General features: G+C 47.5%; 1 protein-coding gene across 1 annotated transcript; it reads right to left on the bottom strand.

Annotated features, from left to right (window-relative positions):
- Positions 1-27,530, bottom strand: SPINT2 (serine peptidase inhibitor, Kunitz type 2). The gene is made up of 7 exons (XM_027978232.2): positions 27,058-27,530; positions 7,599-7,769; positions 4,263-4,316; positions 2,988-3,041; positions 2,291-2,452; positions 1,925-1,963; positions 1-648 (listed from the first exon to the last, which is right to left on the bottom strand). Exons 1-7 carry the CDS (start codon positions 27,161-27,163, stop codon positions 482-484), a joined length of 753 nt encoding a protein of 250 aa, XP_027834033.1. The 5' UTR covers positions 27,164-27,530; the 3' UTR covers positions 1-481.
- Positions 27,531-27,589: the final 59 nt, after the last annotated feature.

Here is a 27,589-nt window from a genome sequence, read left to right as displayed (position 1 = left end):
TATTTTTAAATGGGAAGGCCCCTTTTTATTAAACTTGTACATTTTACTTTCTTCCTTTCAGAATCCTAATAATAAAAAAAGCCATGTTTCTGCTTACTTAAAAAAACAACAACAACAAACAAACTCTGAAAACATCACTTTTGTGATGGGAAAGGAGGCAACAGGATTCAACATAAGCGAAGAAAACTACACCTGGAGCAAAGAAAGAAATCGAAGAGGAACCGACTCGGGTGGAGGCCAGACCACCTGCACTGTGCACAGAGCTTCACTGAGAGGACTTCTAAAGCAAACCCATCTGGTCGGCCAGGGAGCAGCCCTCTCACCTTCTGGAAGAACAAACAGACCAAAAGCCCTAATGATCGTGCAAGTACAAATCAATCGCTCTATTTGAAAAAGCACGCACGCGTCGACACTTGTCTCCCCTCCCTTCCCAGATTCTCATCAGCAGGGGGTTGGGGGGCAGCCCCTTGGCAACGGGGGTTCACAGGACGTAAGAGTTCTTCACCAGCTGCTCCTTGTCATCCCCAGAGCTCCAGACGGTGCGGAGGGTGCGCTCCTGGTTCCTCCGCGCCACCCTGATCAGGCAGACCACGGAGGCTCCCAGCAAGAGGATCAGGACCATCACGAACAGCCCCACCAGGACCACCACTGTGGATGAGAGAGAGGCCTCAGAACTTGGGCGGGGACCAGGGGGCCACAACCGGTGTCCTCGGGAGCTCAGGAGGAGGACCAACAGCCCTTGGGCCACATGTCCCCCCGCCCCAACCCAGGAAGCCTGACAGGAAGTCGAGTCCTCAAGAGAATCCCTACAGTCTTGAGAAATAGGTTTCTAAAAATTGGAGGTGCTATGCGAGGTGCACACAGAGTGGCTATTTGTGTTTCTTCTTTTTGAACAACAAAATATCCTCACTTCAACTCTATCTCCCTACCACCTCTCTGGGGCAACCTGTACAGGAAAAGCACCCATCTCTGGCGTGGGTGTATAAACACGCCCCTCCCCCAACCAGCCCAGAGAAAGATGTGGCCCGGCAGGTTGCTGGGGTGGTGGCCTGTGGAACGAGGGATGGGCACGGGTCTATTCGGAGCAGGGCCAAGAGGGGACCCTCACACTCCTAATTGCCCAGACAAATCTGGCAGTGGTTGCCCCACTGCAGTCCCACGGGTCAATTAAGAGGCTTTTTCTTCAGGCGAGGCTCCCCTTAAGGAATGCGGTCTGGTAGCAGTTGCCCAGCTACCTCTCCCCGTGTAGCTGCAGAACCAGACAAGGTTAATTCCCTCCCCATCTCCCACCCTCCAGACCCCGATGCCTGGCCAACCAGGTTCCAGCTTCATCCCTTTTCTAAAGGGGGGCAGACACACAGGCCAGGTCTGAACAGGAAACAGGTGGAAAGCGGCCAAACCAGCATGGCAGGTCTTTTGTGCAAACACTATCATCCATGATTAGGGCTCAGAATCAGAGACAAAAGCGAGAGAAGGCCCAGCCTCCTCGCCAGACCAGCCTGGGTGGGGACAACAGCGCTGCTGGGGGCTGGGGCCCACCCACTGCGAGGGCTCCGCGCTCCTCGGTGCCACCCAGGGCCAGCGATGAACACACCAGGGCGGCAAAGCTCCCCCAACCTGCACTTAATCTCAGGCCTGAGTGCTGCAGGTCCCGCATGCCTAAGCAGGAGGAAGTGTCCCTCGGTCACCCTCAGGGCTGTGGGGAAGAGACGACCACATTTCTAACCCCCGTTTATGTAAGCCGCACCATGGGACACACGTCTACAGCATGTTCCAAGCCGCCTAGCCATTCTCATGCAGAAACGTGGCTTTTTAACAAAAGATGTGGACAGTGAAGGATGACGTGTCCAAGACAACATGAGGCCACAAAGACAGCCGAGTTCAGCCAAGGCAGGCAGGTGGAGAGGGGCAAGAGGCCACTTACCTTTACTGCCGAGGGGCAGGGCAGGATACAACTGCTTGCCTGGAAGAAAACACACAACCCTGAGGTCAGCTCCCAGCCCTCCTTTGCTCAGAGTGGCAGCCACGAGAGGCCTCCCCTTGGTCCTGGGCCTTCAAGGGGAGCTCTAGCTAAGCGACTTCTTCCAGTTCTTCAGAGGGTTCTGAGGCCTTGCCACCCCAGTAGGGACATATCTGCCCAACAGCTGGGGCCAAAGCCACCCCCTCCCTACTAGGGAGTCAGAAAAAGGTGAGGATAAGAGTCCAGAGGACAAGGAGAGGGACTGGGTCCTCCTGGGAGGGTCCCCTTGCCCGTGGCTGTGTCTTGGATTGAGGCCCTAGGCAGACTCACCGAAGCATTGCTGCATGCACTCCTCCTTGGAGCGATAGTTGTTTTTATTGCCCCGGCATCCTCCGTAGATGAAGTTATCACAAGAGTTCTCCTCGGCATTAAAGTACCAACGTGGGAAGGCTGCGCGGCAAGGCCCAGTGACGGCCTTGGCAATGCAGTGTTCTGGGAGCGAGACAGCCCAAGGGGCACGAATTAGCAGGGCCCAGGAGAGGTGACTGGAGCTGGAAGGCTCCTAAGCAATCATATGGCTGCTGGCCCATGGGGAAAACCTCTCTCTGCTAAAAGAAACTGGCTAATTGCAGGCATGGCCAGTCTGGCCCACATTTTCAGATGCCTCTCTCTCTACACAGTAGCATAACCAGACTACGGTTATGGAGGTTACCCTATGTCAGTGACTGTTGTAGGCACTCAATCTGTGTGAGCTCTGAAAGGTCTGAACCAGGCCGCTCATTTCAATCTCAGGGCTCGGGGGTAGAGCTAGTTACCTGCCCCACAGCGCAGCTGCTGGCAGGCAGGGCAAACTTCTCCAAGGGCATGCTGTGGGCCCACCCTGCTTCCTGTGCCCTGGGGCATCCTCTCGAGTCCTAATACCCAGGAAAGGTCGGGAAGCCCTGCTCCACGATATCCTTAATAGAAACCCTCAAGTGTGTCTCAATTCCCAACTAAGTAAGAAAACGTGTTTTTTAAAAAGTTGTACCTTCATAGCTGAAAATATCACCGGAGAGGTCATCAGAATCCTGCCTTCTGGGAACTGAAACACAAACATCCATGTCTCCACGTCAGGGAGGCCGGAATGGACACAGGACACGTGACCTAGCTGGGGCTGAGTCGAAAGGGGCCCACTGAGGGAGCGTGGACTCTCTGGCACCTGGAAGGGAGGGAGTGGAGTCCCTCTGCGTGGGCAGCTCTGCTCATCACCTCTCAGTCCTAATGCGCTCTACAGCGCCTCCAGCACATGGCTGGATGGGGGTGCCTGCTTGGCAGGTCAGGGGTTACTATGGAAACCAATCCCAGCCACAATTTCTGGGTTGATGAGAAAGACCAGAGGTATAGGAGGTCACTTATTCTCTTGGGGAAATTTTCTTCTGAAACAGGACAGACACCAGAGTTATGAATCCAGTGCCCCATGGCTCTGGATGACCTTGCAGAGGCCAGTTCGAGAATAAACAATGAACCCAGGCAAAGCGGTAGCCAGGAGTCACAGGAATCCTAGCCTATGGAAACTGGAAAGTGCCTCTAACCTTAACTCTCAGCATTCTGCCAACTGGTTGACTGCTAAACTAATAAATGGTTACTCGCATGCGGGCGCTGAGGCCAGAGTCAAAGGACCAGAATCAAGACTGCAACCAGTGTATGGCCACTGGCTGACTGGGGCCATCCTCAAAGGGGGTGAGGGCGGACTCCCTCCCTCCACAGCAGGACTCGACCGGCAGAACCCACTGCCTGGGGACTGGCCTTGCTGGTGCATCTGGGCCACTCACCCCAGGCTCCTGAGGCAGAGTCCTTTAAGCATAAACAAAGAATGGGGCAGCTGTTCTCAGCACTACAAAGCAAGCTAACACAAAGAGATCAAGGACTGCAGTGGGAAGGGAGGCGGGGTGGCAGAGGACAGAGGATTCAGCACAGGGAGGGAGATGGACCGGCAAGGATGACAGAGAGCAAAGGAGAAGCAGCAAGGAGTGGGGATGGGCAGTGAAGACTTGAAGCCTGAGCCACATGCAGCGGTAGCACACCCCCGCCCCCAGGAGGGAGCACTGTGGAGTCCCTCAGCCCTTCCTGTCTGCAGGACAATGCGAACTCCCCAGCGTGAGGAGGCGGCCAGGAGCCAGAAGCTGGCAGCCCCAGCCTGCCAATCCTGCGTCAACAGAACCAGGAGGAGGAAGCCCTGGTATAACTCCCAAATGACAAACGTCCTTTCATATTAGCCATCTGGATGGCCCTCATTCCATCTCGGGTCTTTTTAAAAACCTACCACTTGGGACAGAGGAATCTGCTTTATCCCTGGTCCGCTCATCAGTGGTGTTCTCTGCAAGGGGACAAACAAACAGCACAGTGAGAAAGGGCACCTCTAAGATCGCTGGTGAAACAAAACAGACTGCATCCCTGAGCAGGCCTGGTCCTGTGGGCCTCTCACAGACTCCCATTTCTCCTTTATGTGGGCCCTTCAGAGTGCATGCTGGACCACAAACCTGCCAGAACTTGGAAAATAAGGAACCAAGACTGTCCTTGTGGGTTAAACATTAAGATCAACCAGCTGGAAATCAAAGCAAAGACGTGTGAAGTGACATTATAAAAAGACAGAATGGCTTCCAGGGCCAAATAACCTGTTGAACTGTATTAACTCACGAAGTGAATTAAAAACTGAAGGGCATGCTCAGCACTGGGAATGCACGCACTTCCTGCCACCAACCCATGCACTTAAAGCTGTTAACATGGTCAATTGTATGCTATGTATATTTTCTCTCTCACACACACACAAAGCTAAGAGGGTGGGTGGACAGGCTAGCCATTTAAGGAAGTGCAAAAAAGGGAGGGCTGGCAGGGTGCAGGAGGGAGGAGCCCTCCCCTGTGCAGAGGCGTGGGGCTGGTCTAACCTGATGCCACTGCACACTCGCATACAAACCAGCTCTCCCGGCCCCGCCCCAGCCCTCATCAAGCAATCTTTTGGGAATCTGGCTGAGCTCTGTCTACGCAGAATAAAGCGTAGACTACATGGGAGAGTCAGGTCCCTTCAGCGGCTTTGGTTCTCATTATAATTAATTAATCGGTTGGTAATGAACTGTCATTCTCATTCGGCTCCCCACAGAGCTCGCCTGCCTGGGAGGGAATCTGCTGGCAAGGCCTCCGTGAGTGACTTGTTGCCCAGTCGTCGCCCTGGCAGTTCCAGTTCTCCTTGCAGACTCACGAGAGAACGCCTCAGGAGCTGTGTCGTGCAGCCATGCTCAGGTGCCAGCAAATGGGTTTTCTGGGACCTCCAGGCTGGGGCCAGACTCTGACCTTTAGGAAGACAGCTGTCTGCCTTCTGCCAGCAAAACACTACACCCCATGGCCCTCAGCAGAGACATTCCATCTTATGTCCGCTGTTCACTGCTTGTGTTCTTAAAACTGAACTCCCCCCCCGAGAAACCAAGGAGTAACCAGAACGGCATGTGCATTTGCTACTGTCAACTCTATTTTTTTTTTTTAATGTAGACCATTTTCAAAGTCTTTATTGAATGTGTTACAATATTGCTTCTGTTTTATGCGCTTTGGTTTTTTGGACCAGGAGGCATATGGGATCTCAGCCTCCCAACCAGGGATTGAACTCATGTCCCCTGTACTGCAAGGTGAAATCTTAACCACTGGATCACCAGGGAAGTCCCATACTGTGAACTCTTGATAGGGAGAGGACAGGAAAGGTAGCAAAAAACATTTCCTCTTAATTCCTTCCCCGGCACAGCTTGTAACAGAAAATTACATACAATAAATGGTATTTTCCTTACTCACCATTTGGTGAGGTTGCCAGTCACCCCCTAAAAAATGAGGGGCTCACTCACAATCCAAAAATAGTACCAGCCCCCTTGGCTCTCCAGACACGTGCTGAGCGCTGAGCACTTGCTGGGCACATAAAGATGAGTAAAACGCTCCTCTAGGCACTGGGTCTCAGCTGGGCTCGTGCGCCTGGGCGCTGCTATAAACCTCAGGCCACAGCCAAGGCCACTGCTGCTGTCCTCTCTTTACGCACATAACTTTAATTCATTTATGTGATTTCTGAATGCAGAGCTCAAAGCCAACAGAGGGTACAGCCAGTGCAGGAGGAGATACAAACGCTTGGCGCAGGCTCCCGGGTGGCGGGGCTGTGAGCGCTGAGGGTGCCACAAGCACTTTCTGACCCAGAATCACAATCCAGGTGCTACCAGCGATGCCAAGCTGTCAGGAAAGGATGTAAGAAGTCCCATGACAATGAAAGAAGCAGCCAGTGAAAATCTTTAACAGACAGTTTGGCTGGCCAAATCCTCAGGTCTCTGGAACACTTGGGAGGGATCAGGCCCCAGAGGGCCAACATCTCACTGCCATCAGGTCTCAAGGAGTCCCCCGAGGCTGCGTTCAGAGCTGGCACATGCTGTGGTGGGGCTTAGGTTTTTATTTAAACTGGGAGGCTCACAGGGTCAATGTGACTGCACAGAAGTCCTCACTGAAGACTGGGGCAAGGATGGATTCCAGAAGTGTGTCCTAGTTTTAACTTGATTCATTACTCGGCTGGCTGGCTGAGCTCCTTAAGTCATTTGTTCCAAAGGTAAAAATAACCCAAAGGCCCAGGGCACAAGGGGGCTGCCTGTCTGAGCAGACCTGGCGTGGCGTGGAATGTGCATTCACTAGTGGGAGGAAGGAAGCTGGGGGGGAGAAGCAGTTGTGTCCCCCTTCCCCTGGCTCTAGAAGAGGGGGAAGGGTACCGCCGTGAAACCGCCGTGTGTGTGTGACCTTCACACTGGGCCAGCTTCTTCTGCTTTTAAAAATATCTCCCAGTTTCAGCCATGAAGAACTAGCAAAGAGCAAAAGACACCTACGACCCAGTTAATAAGGTGTCTCGAGATAACACGAAGTTAAAAGACGCCTGCTTCTTGGAAGGGAAGCTATGACAAACCTAGACAGCGTGTTACAAAGCAAACTCCGGGACTTCCCTGGTGGTTAGTGACTAGGACTCAGCGCTCCCAGTGCAGGGCGTCTAGGTTTGATTCCTGGTCAGGAAACTAGATCCCACGTGCCACAACTAACACCTGATGCAGACAAATTAATAAATATGTATTTTTTTAAAAGTAGAGAGACGTCACTTTGTTGACAAAGGTCCATATGGTCAAAGCCACGGTTTTTCCAATAGTCACATATGGATGTGAGAGTTGGTCCATAAAGAAGGCTGAATGCCAAAGAATTGATGCTTTCGAATTGTGGTGCTGAAGAAGACTCGTGAGAGTCCCTTCAACAACAAGGAGAACAAACCAGTCAATCCTAAAGGAAATCAACTCTCAACATTCATTAGAAAGACTGATGGTGACACTCCAATACTTCGGCCACCTGATGCAAAGAGCCGACTCACTGGAAAAGATCCTGATGTTGGGAAAGACTGAAGGCAAAGAGGAGGAGGCAGAGGATGAGACAGTTAGATGGCATCACCAACTCAGTGGACATGAATTTAAGCCAACTCCAGGAGATAGTGGAGGACAGAAGAGCCTGGTGTGCTGCAGTCCATGGGGTCTCAAAGAGTCAGACACAGCTTAATGACCGAGAAACAGCAACAGGTGATAAAACCTCCCCAACAGCACTGTCTTACCTGTGACACCAGCACACTTCGCAAGACACTCCTCCTTGGTCATGTAATTATTGTCATTCCTGTCACAGCCTCCATACACAAACTGCTGGCAGGATCCGTCAGTAACATTGTACCACCACCGAGGGAAGGAGGCCCGGCATCTTCCCACTTTCTTGGGAAGGTGGCAAAAATCTAGAACACAACCAGAGACCATGCTTAGCAGGGCAATTCAGGCAAGAGAGAACACGCACAGCCCTGGAGGAAGAGGCCTACAGCTTTCCAGAGCGTTAAGTCCCAGCAGCTCCTCTGTGAGCCGTTTCTGAAGTGTCGCCATCAGACCTGCTTAGGGATTCCTTCTTTGTATAGGAAAAAAAGGCATCATCTAACAACAAAGATACCGACTACCCAACTGCACTGAATGTCAGTTGTGTGCTGATACTGCCTCTGCCCCATTATCAGACACACACCCACCCAGTACAGAAGCTGGACTTCAGAGGCAAAACACCAGACTGCAGCAGGATCCTTCTGGATATGTGCCTGTCTCACCGGGCCAAGGGGAGCTTAGCACTCAAAGGCTAGAGCTGGTGATGTGCGGTCAGGAAGGACGCGCACAGCATGGTGCTCTTAGCAACCCAGAAGGACCTTTCCTAACTTCTCCTGTCTACTCTCTGCCAAGACTGGCCACTTCACAGTCGAGTTACCACTAGAGCCTCAGAAAGAAGCTCCCGAATGTTAGCTCCCCCCACCGCCAACCCTTCAAAGGCAACTCAGGTCGCTCCTTTCTTCCAGCGTTTATAATGGCTCCTATCTTGATGGTCTGGAGTTACAAGGTGCCTCCAAATCTAGCCCCACTTTGGTACAAGGGAAACAGAACAAAGTTATAAAATTCCAGCCAGATACATTTGTCTACAGAAAGCCTAGAGATCTGCTCGCTCTCTTTTTAAATATTAATTAATTTCTGGCTGAGCTGGGTCTTTGTTGCTGCAGGCGGGTTTTCTCTGGTTGTGGCAAGCAGGGGTTACTCTCTAGGTGCAAGGCTTAGGCATCTCATGTCAGGCTCACAGGCCCTAGAGCGCGGGCTCAGTAGTTATGGTGCGTGGGCTTAGCTGCCCCATAGCACATGGGATCCTCCTAGAGCAGGGATTGAACCCATGTCCCCAGCACTGAAAGGTAGATTCTTAACCACTGGACCACCAGGGAAGTCCCTCTGCTCTCTCTCTTGAAAAGGGAGAGATAAACAAGTGCTGGAGACAATACCTCTACTAGAATGCCCATTTCTTCTGGAGGAATTGGGAGGGTTGAAAGCAACCTTAAAAGGGAAGTCACCTGATCGTGTGGTTCAGTGTCTGCTCTGCACTCCCATGTCACCCCTTTCTGGGATCACGAACCTACATCACCTCTGCCTCCACCCTGGTCTCCTACATCTCTGAAGTGAACTGAAGTCGTGTCCGACTCTTCGTAACCCCATGCACTGTAGCTTACCATGCTCCTCCGTCCACGGAATTTTCCAGGCAAGAGTACTGGAGTGGGGTGCCATTTCCTTCTCCATTTCCGACCCAGGAATGAAACCCAGGTCTCCCACATTATAGGCATACGCTTTACCATCTGAGCCACCAGGGAAGTCCTACATCTCTGCCTTCTTGCATAAGGGAATTGCAACCTGCCTAAGGCCCAGCCCAGGGCGCTTCCTAAACATCTCAAACACAACCATCCCAGGGCCCAAAACTTGGGTTATATGTTGCCAGTGACTCCTCCCCAGTTGTTCTCAGCCTTGCTAGGTTTTATCTCACTGAGCGGAAGCCTTTCAAAGCAGAGACAGCAGCATCTGTGCTTCTGCTGCATCTCCCAAAATGCGGGCAGGAAACCAAACGTTCCACAAGACATCTGTCTACGGGCAAAAAAGGCTGGTACTAAGCCAAACAAACAAACATCCCCAAGGAACTCCAATAAATCACAGGTAACTAGCAGAGCAGAAAAAGCATACTCTGAAGTAAAAAAAAATCTCTGTTAATGTGCAAGCAACCATCACCAAAATCATCAGCTAAAAAGTACCTTATCTGGACACTTCATATGAATGGAATCATACAATATGTCCAGAAAAGGCAAACCAAGAGAGACAGGAAGTAAGATTAGTGTTTGCCTGGTGCTGGGGGGTGGGGGTGGGGGTGGGGTGGTGGAGAATGACTGCAAATGGGGATGATGGAAATGTTCTAAAATTGGATTGTAGGGATGGTTGTACAACTCTGTAAATGTACCATTGGGCTGTATGCCTATAATAACTGATTTTATGGTATATAAATAACAAATCAGTTTTGTTTGTTGTTGTTTTAAAGAGGCTCAGACCCCTTTTGTCCATATAACTGCATCAACCAGAACCAGCTGGGTGTGCACCCCAAACAGGCATTTTTGACAATGTGCCCAAAGTCACAAAACAAACACCATCAACAAGGCCCAGGGAAGACACAGCAGAAGAGTTCTCTGGTGTATGTTTCTGCCCAACCCACCAGGCTGTCAAAGGCCAGAAGCAGCACTGCTATCAACATGACAAGCTGGAGAGGACCCAGACAGAAGCCCCTATGACCCCAAACTGAAAACATTAGGGCAGAGGCACCCAACTGCTGCCGAGGTGTGGCAGCTGCCTGTCCAATGCCCTGCCAAGCTGAGAGCCTTGAAGACCACTGACTGCTTGGTGTCCTTGCTTCCCAAGCAGCTGTTAGGGAAATGAAAATGGAAGCAGTCTTGTTCAGGCTTCAGAAGCAGGAGAGCAGGCCTCTGATTGTCTTCTGACCCTGCCTGTACTACCCGCCTGCTTTCAAAAACACCAACTGTTATCAGCAAGTCAAGAGGCACTTTAGATGAGAGAGGGAGCAGGTCTCGGCCAGCCCCTGGGTCCAGAAAATCCTGTGACTCACCAGGTGAAACAAAAAGCATTGTAAAACTTAAAAACAGAGCTACAAGTTTTGCAGGCAAACTGACCAGGATATCAGTTTGCAGCCTGGGATTACAAATGGGAGCCCCCCAAAACTGCAATTTGCAGCCTCATCAACAAAGCGGATGCACTATCTCCAGGCGGCTGTTAACAAGCGACTTCCCAGCGCTGCTGAGGTCTGAATGCTGGTGGGCCCGATTTGGTGATGTACATACACACTGTAACTCTTCCCTATTGTTTCTATTTCTCTTTTCTTTTAATGACTGTGTAGTAAAATTAAGTTAAATAACCCTCTATTAAATACTGAAATTGTTTATTGTGTGTGACAAATAAAGGCTTCTTTTGTTAACAAACCCTTCAAATCTAAAACAAAAGCAAAACTTCCAAAAGCTTCAGGTATGGTCTTTTAAACAAAAATACCTGAAAAAGGAATTGTATGCTTTAAATGGGTTGACTGTGCGGACTGTGAATTACGTCTCAGTTGAAACAAACACCTGAGAGGGGCCGAACGGAGCTCAAGGCAGGGTTGCCGGGAACTGTCAGATGCCACAGAAGGGTGACCACAGTATAAAGAATGGGAATTGGGTGGCTTTTCATAAGCAAGGATGCCAGATACTTCTGCCAGATGTTCTGTGCAGGTACAGAAACCTGAGGGTGCATAAAGAGGAGGAGGGAGAAAGCTTATCCAGGGATGGACAGTAGCTACCCTGGTGAAATAAACACTGCCTGGAATCTGGCCTCTTCTTTGGAGGCTCAGACAGGCACTCTTAGTGCCCCAGGGCTGAAGAGGCACAGGGATGCTGATTTTGGTAACAAAGCACACTGAGGAAACTGAGAAAATAACTGTCCAGCAGGGTGGATGTGTGCCAACATACGACCTCGGAAAGCCAGCTGACATGAAGCAGATCACTCGGCGTCTGAGTAAGGCAGTTTTCTGGAGGATTCCTATGAAGATCCACTCTGCTGGGATCTACCAGGTGGACTAGAGGCTCTCAGGAGACGGCTCAGGATGCGCATTGGTCAAGAGAGCGTGGTCAAGGTCTGCGTCTGAACACTTACTTTTCTAACTGCCGCCACGAACCAATGCCGCTTCCTGACCGGAACGCTCTTTCTGTAGATGTGATGGTTCCTTCCTTACGAACTTTGTGGGACTGAGAGGCCATTCTGTCTCAGCTGCTCATATCTGCTGTCAATGATCACACACTGATCTCACGGTTTAAGTTTTGGAAGCAGCCTTATTTTCAGGTTCCTTGGGTGGAGTAGGAGGGGATGGGGGTGGCTTCATTTTTGTCCCGGGGAATTTAGAAATGTCTGTTTAAGAGAAGCTCAGTGGATAGAGTATTTGCCTGCAGTGCAGGAGACCTGGGTTTGATCCCTGGGTCCGGAAGATCTCCTGGAGAAGGAAATGGCTACCCACTCCAGTATTCTTGCCTGGAAAACCCCATGGATAGACAAGCCTGGTGGGCTGCAGTCCATGGGGTCACAAAGAGTCAGGCACGACTGAACGACCAACACACCCACCTGCTGCACTAAAGACGTAGTATATATGGAAAGACATAATGTTGACAATTGTTGAAGGTGAGTGATGGTCTATGGGAGCTCATAAACCTGCTTCTACTACTTCGTGTACACTTGGAAATTCCTGTAATAAAAACAGAAAGAAGCTAATCTCTTTTTAAAATAAATTCGAACAAAGTAAAAGAGCTCTAAGTAGCAGATTAGTTGGCCAAAGCTAGGTTCGACCAAGATGAAATTTAACCACACAGCTACTGTGTCAAGACAGAGTACCTTCTGTGAGGAGGGAGGCTCCCTGTCAAATGGAATGGAGAAGAGTCCATTTTGCTGCATGCCTTTCCTAACTAAACTGCTTTTCGGCTTCTACGATACACATTTTTACTCTCTAGGCTTAAGGAAATGATCTTATGAAGGAGGTTTTTTTTGTTTGTTTGGTTTTGTTTCAAAGGAGAGAATGTTCCTTTAGGAAACACAGGTCACATGTTCTTTACCTCACTCCAAATCACATCGATGCATTCTCTCTTCTGTTGTACAAAGAGCCAGAAATACTTTAGTATATAAGATGACTTCCATGACTTATCAGCTTCCTTAGAAAAAGCTTCCAAAAAGTCAGAATACTATCTTTGGTAGACTCAGCTTAAAATCAAAATGCAGAGCATGGATTATTTCTTGACAGTCCATTTCACTGCCTTCACTAAGCTAGATGCCGGGCACGTTATGTGCGCTAATAGTCATGATAAAAACTGACTCATGCGGTAACACCCACCTCCCTTTACAAATGAGAACACTCTGGGCAGGTTAACCTAAGCAAGCAGCAGAGCTGGATCTGAAATCAAACTGATCTGATCAGACAGCTCAGGCACAAACTTAAGGACCCCTTTGATGGAAAGAAAGAAAAAGCAACTGCAGTGACAGGCAGTGGGAAAAACAGGAAACTGAAGTTGCCTAAAAGCCAAAACATTCCTCGAGGCTTCATCACAACTGGAGGCCAGGCCTTCTGCTAGGTCTTTTCATGGTCCCAATGACAGGGTCACTGATAGCACCATACCAAACAACTGCCCCGGGCTGAGAGGACTTGGCTGGACAATTTTCAGCAAGTTATTCCTTAATAACTGTTACTGTTAAGAGATGACATTTTGGTCTCAGAATAGTTTTGGGAAACAATCATGAAAAACGTTGTTTCAAGTCCTATTTCTATGCTCAACAATGTTAGTGCAAAATTAAATACGTTCCGTTAAGTTTTCAAAACGGAGGGTAAAAAAGAAGAAAAAAAAACAGGGGGAAAAGCTGAGGGGCGCCAATTTGGATACGTTTGCTTCAGAATACGAAAAAATGGGAAAGAGTAACACGGTCTTGGAAAAGCATCAAAAATGGTTAAAGTCACACATTATCTGAAATAGGAATCTAAATTACAAAACCCTGGCAGGCATTTTGACATTAGCTGTTACAAAATTGCCAAACAGACAGGTCTTTGTCATAGAAAACAGGTTTTTCTGGTTCTGAAGCTTTAACCAAAATAAGGAGCCAATGGCTTAGACGTGCTTTACTTCACTCTACCTGCTAGAATGACCTGCTACCTTCTAACAAGGACATCACAGACATTTTAAGCTCCCAGGCACTACTAACCCAACCTAATTTTACAGGCCTCAGAAGATGGTATCCAATCATTCTTCAGAAATGCACAGTTACAGCTGTCCCTACTGAAGAGTTTAATATATTTCAAATATTTTGAAAATTACAGAAAATGTCACAACACTGGTACACCGAATTCTCAGTTTTATGAAATTCTTACATTTTAAGGACCAAAACATGACAGAGCTGAAACCCTTTGTGCAGCCCCTCACTTCAGTCCCACTTGTTCTCTCTCCCCTAAATTAACAACCACCTTGAACTTAGCATTTTCTTTTATTCATGTTTTTTATACCCATTCAGAGTCAGCTTACTTACAAAACAAGCAAAAACAACGCTCCTGAGACTCTAGTCCTTGACACACTTTTTACTCCTGTGGGTGTTATACACTGAAAAACACCAACTTACTGCCTCACTGTTTCCTAATAAGAAAACCCTGAATCAAAAAAAAGAAAGCCCTGGATCATCTCACAAGCTCGGACCCACTCATGAAATGGTCCTTTTCTTCCCCCGATCTGTTTTCTCTACAGCAAACGTCAATACACTTTTTTAAGATGGGCCAGATAGTAAATACAGCCAGAACAGTGTGAAATAAGGCAAAACAATGGAAAAAATTATGACTGTTCCATGACCTTTAAGATAAAAAAGAAAAACCTGTGGGTTACAAATGCATAGGATAAAAAATAACAAAATGAATATTTATTTAGTTCACTGTAAGTTAAAACATTAGAAACTTGAGAATTGAAGTGTTAATTTTCTTTGTAAATAAGTACTTTGTAAATAAGGGCTTCCCTTGTGGCTCAGCTGGTAAAAAATCCACCTGCAATGCTGGAGACCTGGGTTCAATCCCTGAGTTGGGAAGATCCCCTGGAGAAGGGAAAGGCTACCCACTCCAGTATTCTGGCCTGGACAGTCCATGGGGTTGCAAAGAGTCGGACACAACCGAGCAAGCAAAGAAGCAAGCAAACTCACCAAGAGTAGTGTGAATTGTACTTGCAAAGGTCTTTAGTCATATACGTACTGATACGAGGCCAGTTTCTTTTCAGTTCACCTTAGAGTAAGTGTCATACCTCTCTCTGGGTTTGGGTCAGCTTCTAACCTTTCATGCTTTGCTCTATCAATGCCATGAAACCACTCGGAGAGTTGCCTGGCATTCTGTCCAAGGTTCGGCAAGCGTGACTTCCACACACAGAACACCATCCTTTTTTGTCCCAACTACTCTCTTCATGCCTGTGAGCCCCTCTGGCTGCACACCAGTCTCGAACGGCAGCAGTGCCCACTCCCACAGCTGGCTCATCCTCTGATCACTCCACTTACGCTCAACCCGAATTTCACATCCAGCGATATCACTTGTCTTCTTTGCTACACTTTGGTCTATTTTGGCCCAATTTCCTCTATCGATCGATCATTTTTGTAAACTGTCGCATTTTCTGTGGAGCAAGGAGATAACACAACTACATGCTTTGCTGTGTATGAGCTGAGTAACACGTGCAGTGACCAGGTACCATGCATGTGTGTCCATGCAAACCAAGGACTGCCTTTATCTCAAGCTTCACGGGTCACACAGTCTAACTAGTCAACTCTGTCATTACAGCACGGAAATAAATGACCACGACTGGCATTCCAATAAAAATTGATTTCATATAATTTTTATGCCGTAAAATATTCTTGTGATCTTTTTCAACTATTTAAGGACTTCCCTGTTGATCCAGTAGTTAAGAATCTGCTTGCCAATGCAGGGTACATGGGTTTGATCCTGTGGTGCGGCAACTACTGAAGCCCGAGCACCCTAGAACCTGTGCTCTTCAACTAGAGAAAGCCCAAGTGCCGCAATGAAGACCCGGCACAGCCACCCCCACCACCAAAAAAAGAGCAGAAGCCATACTTAGCGTGCAGGCTGTATGCATGCAGTCACCACGAGCTGGAGTTTGCCAATCAGCTCTTTAGAGAGTGTTTATAAAAATACCCTGCTCAGATTTTCCACATTTACTCCTCCCCCGTCATGTCACAGAATTCAGCAAATCCTATGTGTGGTCAGAAGCTATCACATAGACTTCGAGGGCTCACATCTCTTATGACAACGCGCCCTTTCATCACTAAAACCAGCTCTACTCATTTCATGAAAGCCACATAGAATTCAAAGGATAATGGCCAACAGAAAATGATTTGCTACAATAATACTCAGACATGTGAAAATATTACTTTTACACCAAAAAAAAAAAAAAAAAGAGGACAGAATACACTTCACTCCTCAGTACCGAAAAGCAAACTAGGAAGAATCCATTAATTCGAGTTTCAAACAACAGGGACAACTATTAGCATACTCACGAAGGGCTTGCTACCCACAAACCTACATTAGCTGAAAATTCACCACTGAATTTTCATGAACATCCTGTTCAGGCTGGTGAAGTAACTTGTGAGACATCCACACACACTACACATATGCTGGTATAGAACTAGGGAGACAAAAGCAAAAGAATGGTTTACATGCAATATTATGATTTTTTTTAACTTTTAATTTAGATATGTGTGTGAATATACCTTTAGGGAAAAGAGACTAAAGGAGGCAGAAGCTTTTCCAGTTTCTTTTTTTCATCGGTATGTTTTAGGATAATTTGAGCAGTATTGTGAATGCACAACTTATTTTTTTTCAGTTTTATCTGGATAGTGGATTACAGTCACCCCTTCTGTTTGCTTAAACTGTTACATTTTTCATGGTAACGAAATGAATGTATTAAATTCCCCAGTATCTTGAGAATAGTAAGCAACTAACTGCAGATGGTGATTGAAGCCATGAAATTAAAAGACGCTTACTCCTTGAAAGGAAGGTTATGACCAACCTAGACAGCATATTGAAAAGCAGAGACATTACTTTGCCAACAAGGGTCCTTCTAGTCAAGGCTATGGTTTTTCCAGTGGTCATGTATGGATGTGAGAGTTGGACCGTGAAGAAAGCTGAGCGCCGAAGAATTGATGCTTTTGAACTGTGGTGTTGGAGAAGACTCTTGAGAGTCCCTTGGACTGCAAGGAGATCCAACCAGTCCATTCTAAAGGAGATCAGTCCTGGGTGTTAATTGGAAGGACTCATGCTAAAGCTGAAACTCCAGTACTTTGGCTACCTCATACGAAGAGTTGACTCATTGCAAAAGACTCTAATGCTGGGAGGGATTGGGGGCAGGAGGAGAAGGGGACAACAGAGGATGAGATGCCTGGATGGCATCACCAACTTGATGGACATGAGTTTGAGTGAATTCCTGGAGTTGGTGATGGAGAGGGAGGCCTGGCATGCTGCGATTCATGGGGTCATAAAGAGTCAGACACAACTGAGCAACTGAACTGACTGACTGACCCTTCCCTGGTAGCTCAGCTGGTAAAGAATCCATCTGCAATGCAGTAGACCTCGATTCAATCCCTGGGTTGGGAAAATCCCCTGGAGAAGGGATAGGCTACCCACTCCAGTATTCTTGGGCTTCCCTGGTGGCTCAGATGGTAAAGAATACATCTGCAATGCGGGAGACCAGGGTTCTATCCCTAGGTTGGGAAGATCTCCAGGAGGAGGGCGTGGTAACCCACCCTAGTAGATTTGCCTGGAGAATCCCTATGGAGAGAGGAGCCTGGCAGGCTACACAAGTCCATGAGGTCATAGATTCAGACACGATAGAGTGACTAGGCACACCAGTGTTTGGTTATGGGGCTTCCAGGTGACACTAGTGGTAATAAGAACCCACCTGCCAATGTAGGAGATTTAAGAAGATCCCCTGGAGGAGGAAATGGCAACCCACTCCAGTATTTTTGCCTGGAGAATCCCATGGACAGAGGAGCCTGGAGGGGTACAGTCCATAGGGTCGTTGAGTTGGACACGACTGAAGCAAATTAACACCAATTAGCACACAGTGTTTGTTTAATAGCTCATCTATGTAAATGGGGTGATCATACAATTTATCCTCCAATCAAGACACTTTTCAGAGTGAAAAGGGGTGTTCTTAACAGCCACCCTGGGAAGTACAGTGGCATAAGTTGGAATCCTCTAAGGTAAACTGAGCTGAGTAGCTACATAGAAGGCACCCACTGGGAAGGTAGCCCCTGACCTCCAGGGGTTTACAATTAAGTTAGAGCCACAAGACTGGCTTGGACGGAAGGGAAAAAAGAAAACCACACAAGGTAAACTACTACAATCACACCCTAAATTTAAAGGGCTTGTAAGCCACACAGGGCACAAAGGAAACGAGGAAAAGCTCTGGTATCAGGAAGTGACACAGTAAGAAAAGTCATTTGGCCAAAGTGCAGGGGACAGATTAGAGGACAGAGCCCGCAGGAAGCTGTACTGCTGAGCGACCAGTGTGTGTAGGAGCCCCTGGCTGCCTCTTATTTGCCCACTGTTTGGGGTTAGGGGTGGGGGTGGGGGCAGCTTTCCTAACCTCCCTGTACGTGTATTTCCTCATTCACAATAAGGAAACAATAATACAAACAACAAAAATGTGTAAACCTCTCAATAAAGCTGGAAAACGCATAAACACAGCATTCTTCAATTCAGCAAGCCCTGTATTCTCTGATTTAGGTCGGGCTAATTAAAAAAAGTTTTTTTTTTCAGAGGCTTCTAAATCAGACTCTTGGGAGGCTTGATAAGGCAAAGCTCTGATTACAGACCTATCATATCTGTGACATAATTAGAAATATGTATTTGGTCTCTCCCCACCCTATGTTCCTGATAGAGAGCTCCTAAAACCCTTGGAATTTCTTGAGTGCCATATCATGCTCTACTCTAATATTCGGTTTTCTGACACAAGAACTAAAACCCCAGCGATCTCTGGAGTGGCACAGTCGTCTTACTGAATGCCAGTGAGATGACTAGTGGCTGGGGGTGCCCTACAAAGTTTCAGGAACTTCAGGATAGAGGCTGGGGGAATTCCCTGGCAGTCCAGTGGTGAGGGCTCCACACTTTCACTGCAGTGGGCCTGGGTTCAACCTCTGATTGGGGAACTAAGATCCCACAAGCTGTGTGGCACAGCACCCTGCCCCCAAAAAGGATGGGGACTGGGTGCCAGAAAAACCAAGCCTAGATTAAAGGGTTGTATCTTTCAGCCCCACCCCCTATTCTCCAGGGAGTCTGAGTTAATAATCAATCATGCCTACATGATGAAGTTTCAATAAAATATCCCAGCTGAACGGGTGGTGAACACACCCACATGCCAGAAGGGTGGCTCACTCCAAACTCCATAAGGACAGAAACTTGTACACTGGGGGACCCTCCCAGACCTCTGTCTTCACCTGGCTATTCATTTGTATCCTTTATAATAAACTGGTAAATGTGTTTCTCTGAGTTCTGTGGACTATTCTAGCAAACTGGATCTGAGAGGGTTATGGGAACCCTGGAACATTTCAAGTTGGTGAAACTGACAGATGACAACCCTGGGCTTTGATTGGCATCTGAAGGGAGAAGGGTAGTCTTGTGAGACCGAGTCCTTAACCTGCAGGATCTGTGCTCACATCCAGCAGCTTCAGAACTGAGTTAAATTGCCAGACACCCATTCTGAGTCTGCTGAGAATTGCCTGATGTGGAAAAACCCACACATCTTGTATCAAAAATATTTTCTGTAGTAGACAGGAGAGTGTTCTCTTTAAAATCCCTTCAAGATTAAAGGGAAAGCTGAGAATGTTAGCTGAAGAACCAACTTGAGGACATTATAAATATAACTCAGCCCCGGTTGAAGGCCTCTCTGTGTGATTAATATCCATTCTAAATCTAGTTAATATAAAAATGTTTTTTGACAAGTTTGTTAGCAGTAAGTCCCATCTTGTGAGACCTAGACTTTTGCTTACTGCTGTGGAATGCACCATGTATTAGAGGCTATCTTGCAACGGCTTGTCTGGGAAAGGGCATTTGCTCAACGTAACCTGAATTCACTGCTGAGTAATAAAGCAGAGATTCAGTTGGCTTTCCCCCCATATGTCCCACTGAGATAAATTCTGTGGGATTGCAGATGCATCTCTTAAAAACGACTCAAATGAAAAAAAAAAAAACGACTCAAATGGAAGGGACTTTTTTGACACTGGGACCAATCATTAAGAGTGTTGTAAAAATTAAAGGCATTTTTTACTCCATTATAAATGCTTAAAACATTTGGCACGAAGCTTTGAATAAGTAGTGTATTTTTATGAAGCCCAGACTGGTGGTGACTGACAGGATAGAGGGGATATAGAAAATCAAAGTACAAACTCCAGTCAGTGAGTTGATCAAAGCAATCCAACCATCACTCTTTCCCTTTGGTTTTCTGCTGTGTAACCACCTGGCATGCCTGCCTGAAGGTATAAAATTCCTTATTTTCACCTGCAGTGAAGTCCTGCAACACTACAATATCAGGAGATTAAGAGGTGGGAGAGAAGAAAATAAGAAACACTATCCGTGATTTGCCTGGTGGCTCAGATGGTAAAGCGTCTGTCTACAATGTGAGAGACCTGGGTTTGATCCCTGGGTTGGGAAGTTCCCTGGAGAAGGAAATGGCAACCCACTCCAGTACTCTTGCCTAGAAAATCGCATGGACGGAGAAGCCTGGTGTCCTTGGGGTCGCAAAGAGTCAGACACGACTGAGCGACTTCACTTCACTTTATGCGTTGGTTACCTATTTTGACTTCAAGTTATCTTTTCACCAAGGAATGAGAGACTCACATCTGTGTGAGTGGAGAGGTACTAAACACTGGGGAGGCAGATATTCACCCCTGTTTTAATTCTGCTGGGCCAAATCCCAAAGTTGACATTTATTTCACAATCAGTCTTATTTCAAGGTGATCTATAAATCCACCTGTTTTGGTTAGCTGGATAGGCTCTACATACTTGAGAACTTCTGCTTCTAAGACAGAAAGCTATTACTACCCATGCCTTCCTCTAGGTTCAGGTGCCTGGAAGTTGTCATTATTAGGATAAGTAATTCAGAAACTTTAAAGTTATTTTAAATAGTTTTAACTGCTAGGTATTTACGAGGAGAGAACATTTACACTGACAAACCCAACTTACATTGTAAAACTCATAAAATCTTGTTTTAGATATAAAATCTTGGCATTTTAGACATAAAATATTTAGATATAAAGGTTTACATTCCATAAACCATCATCACAATGCCAGCCACCACTCCTACCCTCTGTCACCTCATATTCATTACTCAAGCCAGACTATAAATTCTACCCTTACCTAAATCTGTAACTAGAATTACAGTGGTCAATCTGAATAATTTCAAACAGTAGTTTCAAAGTCTTTCATGGGCTTTGAACTGTTAATTCACATTCAGGGGTTCTTAACTTTTTTAAAACCTGGGACCATTTTTCAGAAACTGATTATAGCTTATGGGCTATCTACCTAGAACAATGTTTCCCGACCTTTTTTTCTATTATCACCCCCCACCCCCGGAGACTTTTTAGACATTTTCTCTAATCACCCCACTAACACACAGACATATATGTAGCCCTTTGAAAGGTCAAAAACTATTATACTATCTATTATTCTACCCCACTTCCCAAACATGTCCTAGATTCTAAATGACTGATAAAGAATCACAGGCTTCTGAAGCCAGGGACCGAGGACCCCACTGGTGAGATGATCTCAAACATTTGCCTCATTTCTAAAATAGCTTCCTAGTAATAAAAAAGTGTGCTTCAAATAAACTTTCAAGTAACTTTAACTTCAAAGTTCCTGGGCCTCAGCATCCCTTCATTAGAGTTTTCAAAATTATCTTGTCAGAAACAAGTGAAACGACATTTGTGACCAGCATCAAAAAAGGAGGTCCATAATCCATACACTAATGCTTCTGCGGTCATTTGTGAACTCCTTATTAGTCAGTGACCAATGGGCCATGAAATCTTCCTGGGGTTAATTAAGTCATTTCAGTGTGACCCCTTCAGGGTCTCTCCTGCCTCACATGAATCACAGGCTACCTCATCCCTTATTCAGCCTGTCAGCCTCAGGACATGGTAAACAGAGGTTTGGCTGCCTGGCCAACTACCTGAAGACAAGCCTGAGTGTTGCGAATGACTCAGGAGACAGGTATACACATCACAGGCTGGCTTTCTCTATTACAGGCTGACTTCTCAAATGCTGACCAGGGTAAGGGTCCACTTTCCCTCAATGGGCCTGAAGGTAAATCCTTCAATGTTCTTTAAGTACTGTCAACATTTCAGCCTCAAAGGCCATGTTTTTAGCACTAAACACACCAAGCCTTACCTTCCTTTTTTCTCTTTTTAATCATTGTTTACAGTGCTTCAGGTTTACAGCCAAGTGACTCAGTTTTCCAGATTTTTGTCCATTGTAGGTTATTACACGATACTGAATATCTTCAGTACCAACAGTTCCCTGGGCTACACAGTAGGTCCTTATTGTTTATTTTATACATAGTAAAGGAGATCAACCCTGGGATTTCTTTGGAAGGAATGATGCTAAAGCTGAAGCTCCAGTACTTTGGCCATCTCACGCGAAGAGTTGACTCATTAGAAAAGACTCTGATGCTGGGAGGGATTGGGGGCAGGAGGAGAAGGGGACGACCGAGGATGAGATGGCTGGATGGCATCACGGACTCGATGGACGTCTGAGTGAACTCCAGGAGATGGTAATGGACAGGGTGGCCTGGCGTGCTGCGATTCATGGGGTCGCAAAGAGTCAGATATGACTGAGCGACTGAACTGAATGTGTATCTGTTAATCCCCAATTTCTAAGTTATCTTTCCTCCCTACCGTATTTTTCTTTATAGTACTCACTACCAAGTATCTATTCATTGTTTATTTATTGTATTGTCTTCCTCTCATTACAATGTAACTGTCATGGATTGGGGGTGGGGGGGGTTGCCATCTGTTTCATTCAGTGCTTTGTTTCCAGGGCCTAAAACTGTGCCTGGTACTTGGTGGGTGTTTGTGTTGAATAAATCAGTTAATAAATATTTCAAACTGTCCTGGAACCAACCTGTCTTTCCTGAAAATAGAACAAGCGCTTCTATGAAGGATGAAAATAGTGTAAGATGCCACTTTGGAGACCTCTCAGCTGATCACCAACACCAGCTGCAATTTCACTCTTATCTCTCATCCTCTTTTTGACTACCCAGTTTACAACTATTCATAGGGGTGAGGAGAAGAGAAATGAGTGGTGATTAATATCCTTATTGGAGATTTACTGGAAAGTTCACTCTTTCAGTCAAAGTTCTGGAGAAACTAATTAATTCAAGAAGTTGATGCAAATGGACTCTCCTGGTGGTCCAGTGGTTAAGAATCCACCTGCCAATGCAGAGGACATGGGTTCGATCCCTGGTCCAGGAAGATCCTATATGCCATGGAGCAACAAAGTCCCCAGGCTCTAGAGCCCATGCTCTGCAACAAGAGAAACCATGGCAATGAGAAGCCCCCAACTGCCACAACTAGAGAAAGCTGGGGCCCAACAGCAAAGACCCAGTGCAACCGAACATAAATAAATAAAATAAAATACACAGAAGATCACTTCAAAGTGTGCTGGAGGCTTTCACATGAATGCTGCCACACTTGTTTCCAGTGGAAATTCCCAAGAACAATCAAAAAAGGGCTATGAGCCAAGGAACCATTAACACAAGTTCTCATGTATAAGTTACTGGCAGTAGGAACTACATTTAACTGACCACTCCCAAAAGGAATTTTTGAGGTTCTATTCTGAAAAGGAATATTATACTATTTGCCCTTGTATTGATCAAAATGATATATCTGCAGGTACTCCAAATACCAGGACTTACCACGCAAGAAGAGATAAAAATCATGCACGTTTGTGGCCACCTGTTAAGGGGTGTTCCCTGAGAATAACAACACACTTACACACACTGAACTGTACAATTTATAAACTATTATGTTTATCTACCTTTGTTTACTAAATGGGGCATATTCTTAATGTGGGAGTCACAACTCAAATGCTCAGAAGATACAGAGGGCAGGCCAGGGGAATAAACACAGAGAGCAGTCTGTGTCCTTTCCAGAAGTACTTGGCACTACCCCAGGGTGCTATGTGGGAGCACTGTGCCAGATCTTCATATTTTTTAGGCACAGCCCCAAATCAAAATATTAAAAAATTCTCAATTCTAGAAACAAGTCACATAAAGCCTGTCTGAGGCCTCCTGGGAACAGCCAGTTTGGTGGGGTTTTTAAAAATAGTTTTATTTACTTTTTACTTTAAAATATTTTGGCTGTGCCACATGGAATGCGGGATCTTAGTTTCCTGACTGGGAATTGAACCCCAGACCCTGCATGGGAAGTGCGGGGTCTTAACCACTAGACCACCAGGGAAGTCTCAGCAGCCAGTTTATAATCTGTGTGTTTCCACGGCAGACTGGCTCTGTCCCTGGATGCTACGAACACCCAGAGATGTATCAACTGTTCCCCACCTCCATCTGCAGAGGTGTGCCTCCAAATGCCCACTACATTCCACACCCCTTCCTATCTGCCTTCTGCCACCCAGTGCCTCACCAACACTGTCTGTCTCGACACCACGTGACTCTCCTACCACTTGCTTATCACCACACCAGCTCCAGACTCCCGAGTTACCCTTCATCCCCATGCATCCTGTTTTGTTGCCATCTCCCTTCCCTCAACTCCCGGAGTCTCTGATACTCATGGCCTATCTTCAGCAAAACCTCTCATTCCCTCAATCTCTTCTCTGAACAGTCTTACCCTAACTGAACCCAGCTTGCCCCTGAAGAGATAGCTTCTCTTGTGCCCTCGCAAGTGGGCACTGCTTCTACACCATTCTCCCTCCACCCTCAACACCCCAGTTATGAATCTCGTCCTTAGAGTAAATCATACCCCACCCTGTGTGTCATTTGCTGACCCAGTTCAACCCCCCTTGTTTCTCCGTTGATGTTAGCTCCCTGTCATTCCCACTGTGGCTCTTATCACCATTCTTGGTGATTTCTGTATCCAGATAGGTGCTCCTCCAACCATCCTGGCCTCTTGGTTCCTAGACTTCCTCTCCTCTAGTGATCTTGTCCTCCCCACAGCCGCTCCCCTAGACCTTTCAGAACCTCAGCTTCATGGGTCTCCCTCACTGCTGAGTGTAGTTTATCTTCCTAGTCCATTCTTTTTGAAACCTCAGGTCCAATAACTCACTGGTCCTACCACCTTTCCACTACCCCTCAGCCCCTCATATCTTCACATAGATTGTTCTTTGACCAACCATTATGATCACCCCCTTACACACTCCCCCTCCCTCCATTATATTTATCTGGAGGTACCTGCACAGTTGTGTGTGGCTGGAGAAACACCTCACTCTTAGTGGATGACTTTGCTTCCTGAGAAAAATCAAAGCAATCAGAAGGTGGGCAGAGGAATAAAAACTACTTCTTGTCTCCAAATAAGCCGTTGATTCAGCTCTCATACAAACAGAACTTCAGATAAGCAAGGGCATTAGTTTACCCAGCCAGATAGGAATACTTCTGAAAGGTCAGGAGGTCCAGCCAGCTACAGCAGCTGGGAAAACCACTGGGAACAAGCAGAAAAGGTCTCTGTAGCCAGACCCAGCTTTGTCAATTACTAATGCGTGGCCTTAGGCAAGATTTGTATCTTCACCACCACACTACGTTGTTTCAAGAATTAAACAATGCCTAAGTGCTCAAAGCAAGCAATAGATGTTAGCCCCAAACTCTGTTTTGACAAAAATCCCAGGCCAGCTAACTGGAAGGTATGGGTTTCCTGGCTAACTCAGCCGGTAAAGAATCTAGCCTACAATGCAATAGCCCTGGTTTGATCCCTGGGTTGGGAAGATCCCCTGGAGAAGGGAATGGCTACCCACTCCAGTATCCTTGCCTGGAGAATTCCACGTACTGAGGAGTATATCTAAAAAATGTCCAGAAGGGCTGACAAATTCTAGTTCAGATCACAAGAATGATCAACACCTGCGTTTCTAATTCCCTGGAGCTGAGTCTCTCCCCACAGGCCCTCAACTCACTTTTTCCTCTCTGCCTTGGGCACAGGGAAAATAACAGTCTTCAGAAGTCACCGCAGGAGATGACTTGGTGTACAAACACCAGTGCTTTCTCTTTCTATCCAAAATGCTGGCCTGTAAAGTAACCTGGTTCCTGTCTGCTTTCCCCACTTGGCCTCCTCTTCCAATCTCCCACCTCCCCCTCCACACTCCAGTCGCGCTGGCAGTCTTTTCCTCAAATACCACCAAGCTCATTCCAGCCTCAAGGCCCCTGTACTCCATTGCTTCCAACTGGACAATCATCCCTGAGGCCTCTGTGTCACTGCCACTTGTTCCTTCTTCATATTAGAGCTCAGCTGTCCCTGTCCTCAGGGCGACCTCCCCTGAGAACATGAGCTAAAGTGCCCCCATCATCCCTGTTTGTCTGCTTCTTCCTGTTCAATCACGTCTTAGTAATTTAATACTGTGGTAAGTACTCTTTATTTAAATGTTTATTCCCTGTCTCTGTCTATCCCACTAGAGTATCACCTCTCTAAGTGCAAGGACATGGCTTGCCTGAGTCACAAATGGTATTACAGCTTTCAGCACTGCCCTCTGACACATAGCAGGGGCTCAAGAAGTTTTGCTGAATCAACGAATTCTTCTTTCAGGAGGATTATTTTCAAAATCTGCTTGTACTTGTCTGCAGAAGTAAGGTTAAACCAATACTTGTTCAAAAAGATCTTTCAGGCGGAACTTCCGAAGAGTTTAGAGGTTTAAATTGGGTCTTACCCTCCACCAACCTCTAAGGACAAATTCAAGCCCAGCTTCTCAATGCCAATATTCTTAAGCCAAGAAGCGCTCCATCCCCGCCCCTTGCACCCCGTGCAAGTTTTCCCTCCCAACATATTTGCTTTTCTTTTCCTTTTAATATCACTGAGAAGCACCTATGTTCTGGGAGGCGCTCTAATGCAACTGAACCCAGAAAGATTTCTTAGGAGGCTGTGGTCCAATACCCAAAAACATAGGGTGCAGGCTTCAGGCCAACAGGTCAGGTCCCCTAACCCAAGCCCTGTCCTCTGGGGCTGGCCGCCCACCGCGGGCTTTCTTGGGCTTTTTCTTCTCTGGCAGGAAGAGGCTGGTCTTCGGTTCGGTCCCTCACCTCCTTCCTGCCACAGGAAAGGCCACTGCCACTCCTTCTTGGTGAACAGCCCTAAGCCAGTCTCCTCCCTCCTCTACAGGAAACTTTTCCCAGCCCGGCTCTGCCACCCGCCCTCGCTCTCGGGGGCTCCAGAATCTCTTTCTCAAGGTTCAATCCAGCAGGGCTGGCTCCACTACACCCTCCTAAGCTTCACCCAATCGCCCCCAAACTTCCTCCCTCGCGAATTCTCCCTGCTCAGACCTCGCTCCGGCCCTCCTCGTTCCCCAACTTAGCCCCTCCACCCTGCCCCTACCGCCCCGCCTTCGGCCTCTCGACCCTCCACAACCCCCAGGACACCCGCCCGGGCCCTCACCGTGGACGCCACGTTCTTCGTCGGCCGCCTCAGCCCCGGAGAGGAGCAGCGATGCCAGCAGGGCGAGGAGCACCCCGCACCGCCTCGGCTCAGAAAGCTGCGCCATGACGGACTCCGCCCGGCAGCCCAGGGGAGAGGCCTCGAGCCTCTGGTCGTTGGGGTCTCGCGAGCAGGTGCGGGAAGACCCTCTCCACGCACGCGCACGCGCACTGGAGCGCCTTGTGTTCGGGTGCGGGCGCTCGTAGGGGTCTGCGGGGCGCGCCTCTGCCCTCGCCACACAGGAAGTCTCCAGGAAGCCCTTTTCTCGGTCCTTCGGTGTGCGGATACTTTGCTTCCTGTGCCCACGATGATTTTCTCTGCTCCTCAGTCGCCCCAGACTCCCTCTACCCTTCAGAACCCCACCAAACCCCCAGACCCTCGGTGGGCGCCAGAGGTAATGGCGGCCGCCTCGAAGCAGCTGTTGAAGGTGGAAGGCCAGGTAGGGGGCGGGGCGCACCTGGTAAGGCGGGACGCGTAGAGCGCAGGCGCAGAG

The sequence above is a fragment of the Ovis aries genome, chromosome 14, assembly GCF_016772045.2.
Source record: "Ovis aries strain OAR_USU_Benz2616 breed Rambouillet chromosome 14, ARS-UI_Ramb_v3.0, whole genome shotgun sequence".
In the NCBI taxonomy this organism is placed as follows: Eukaryota; Metazoa; Chordata; class Mammalia; order Artiodactyla; family Bovidae; genus Ovis; species Ovis aries.
Note: the sequence above shows the minus strand (reverse complement) of the source record. Positions and strands in the feature narration are given on the sequence as shown.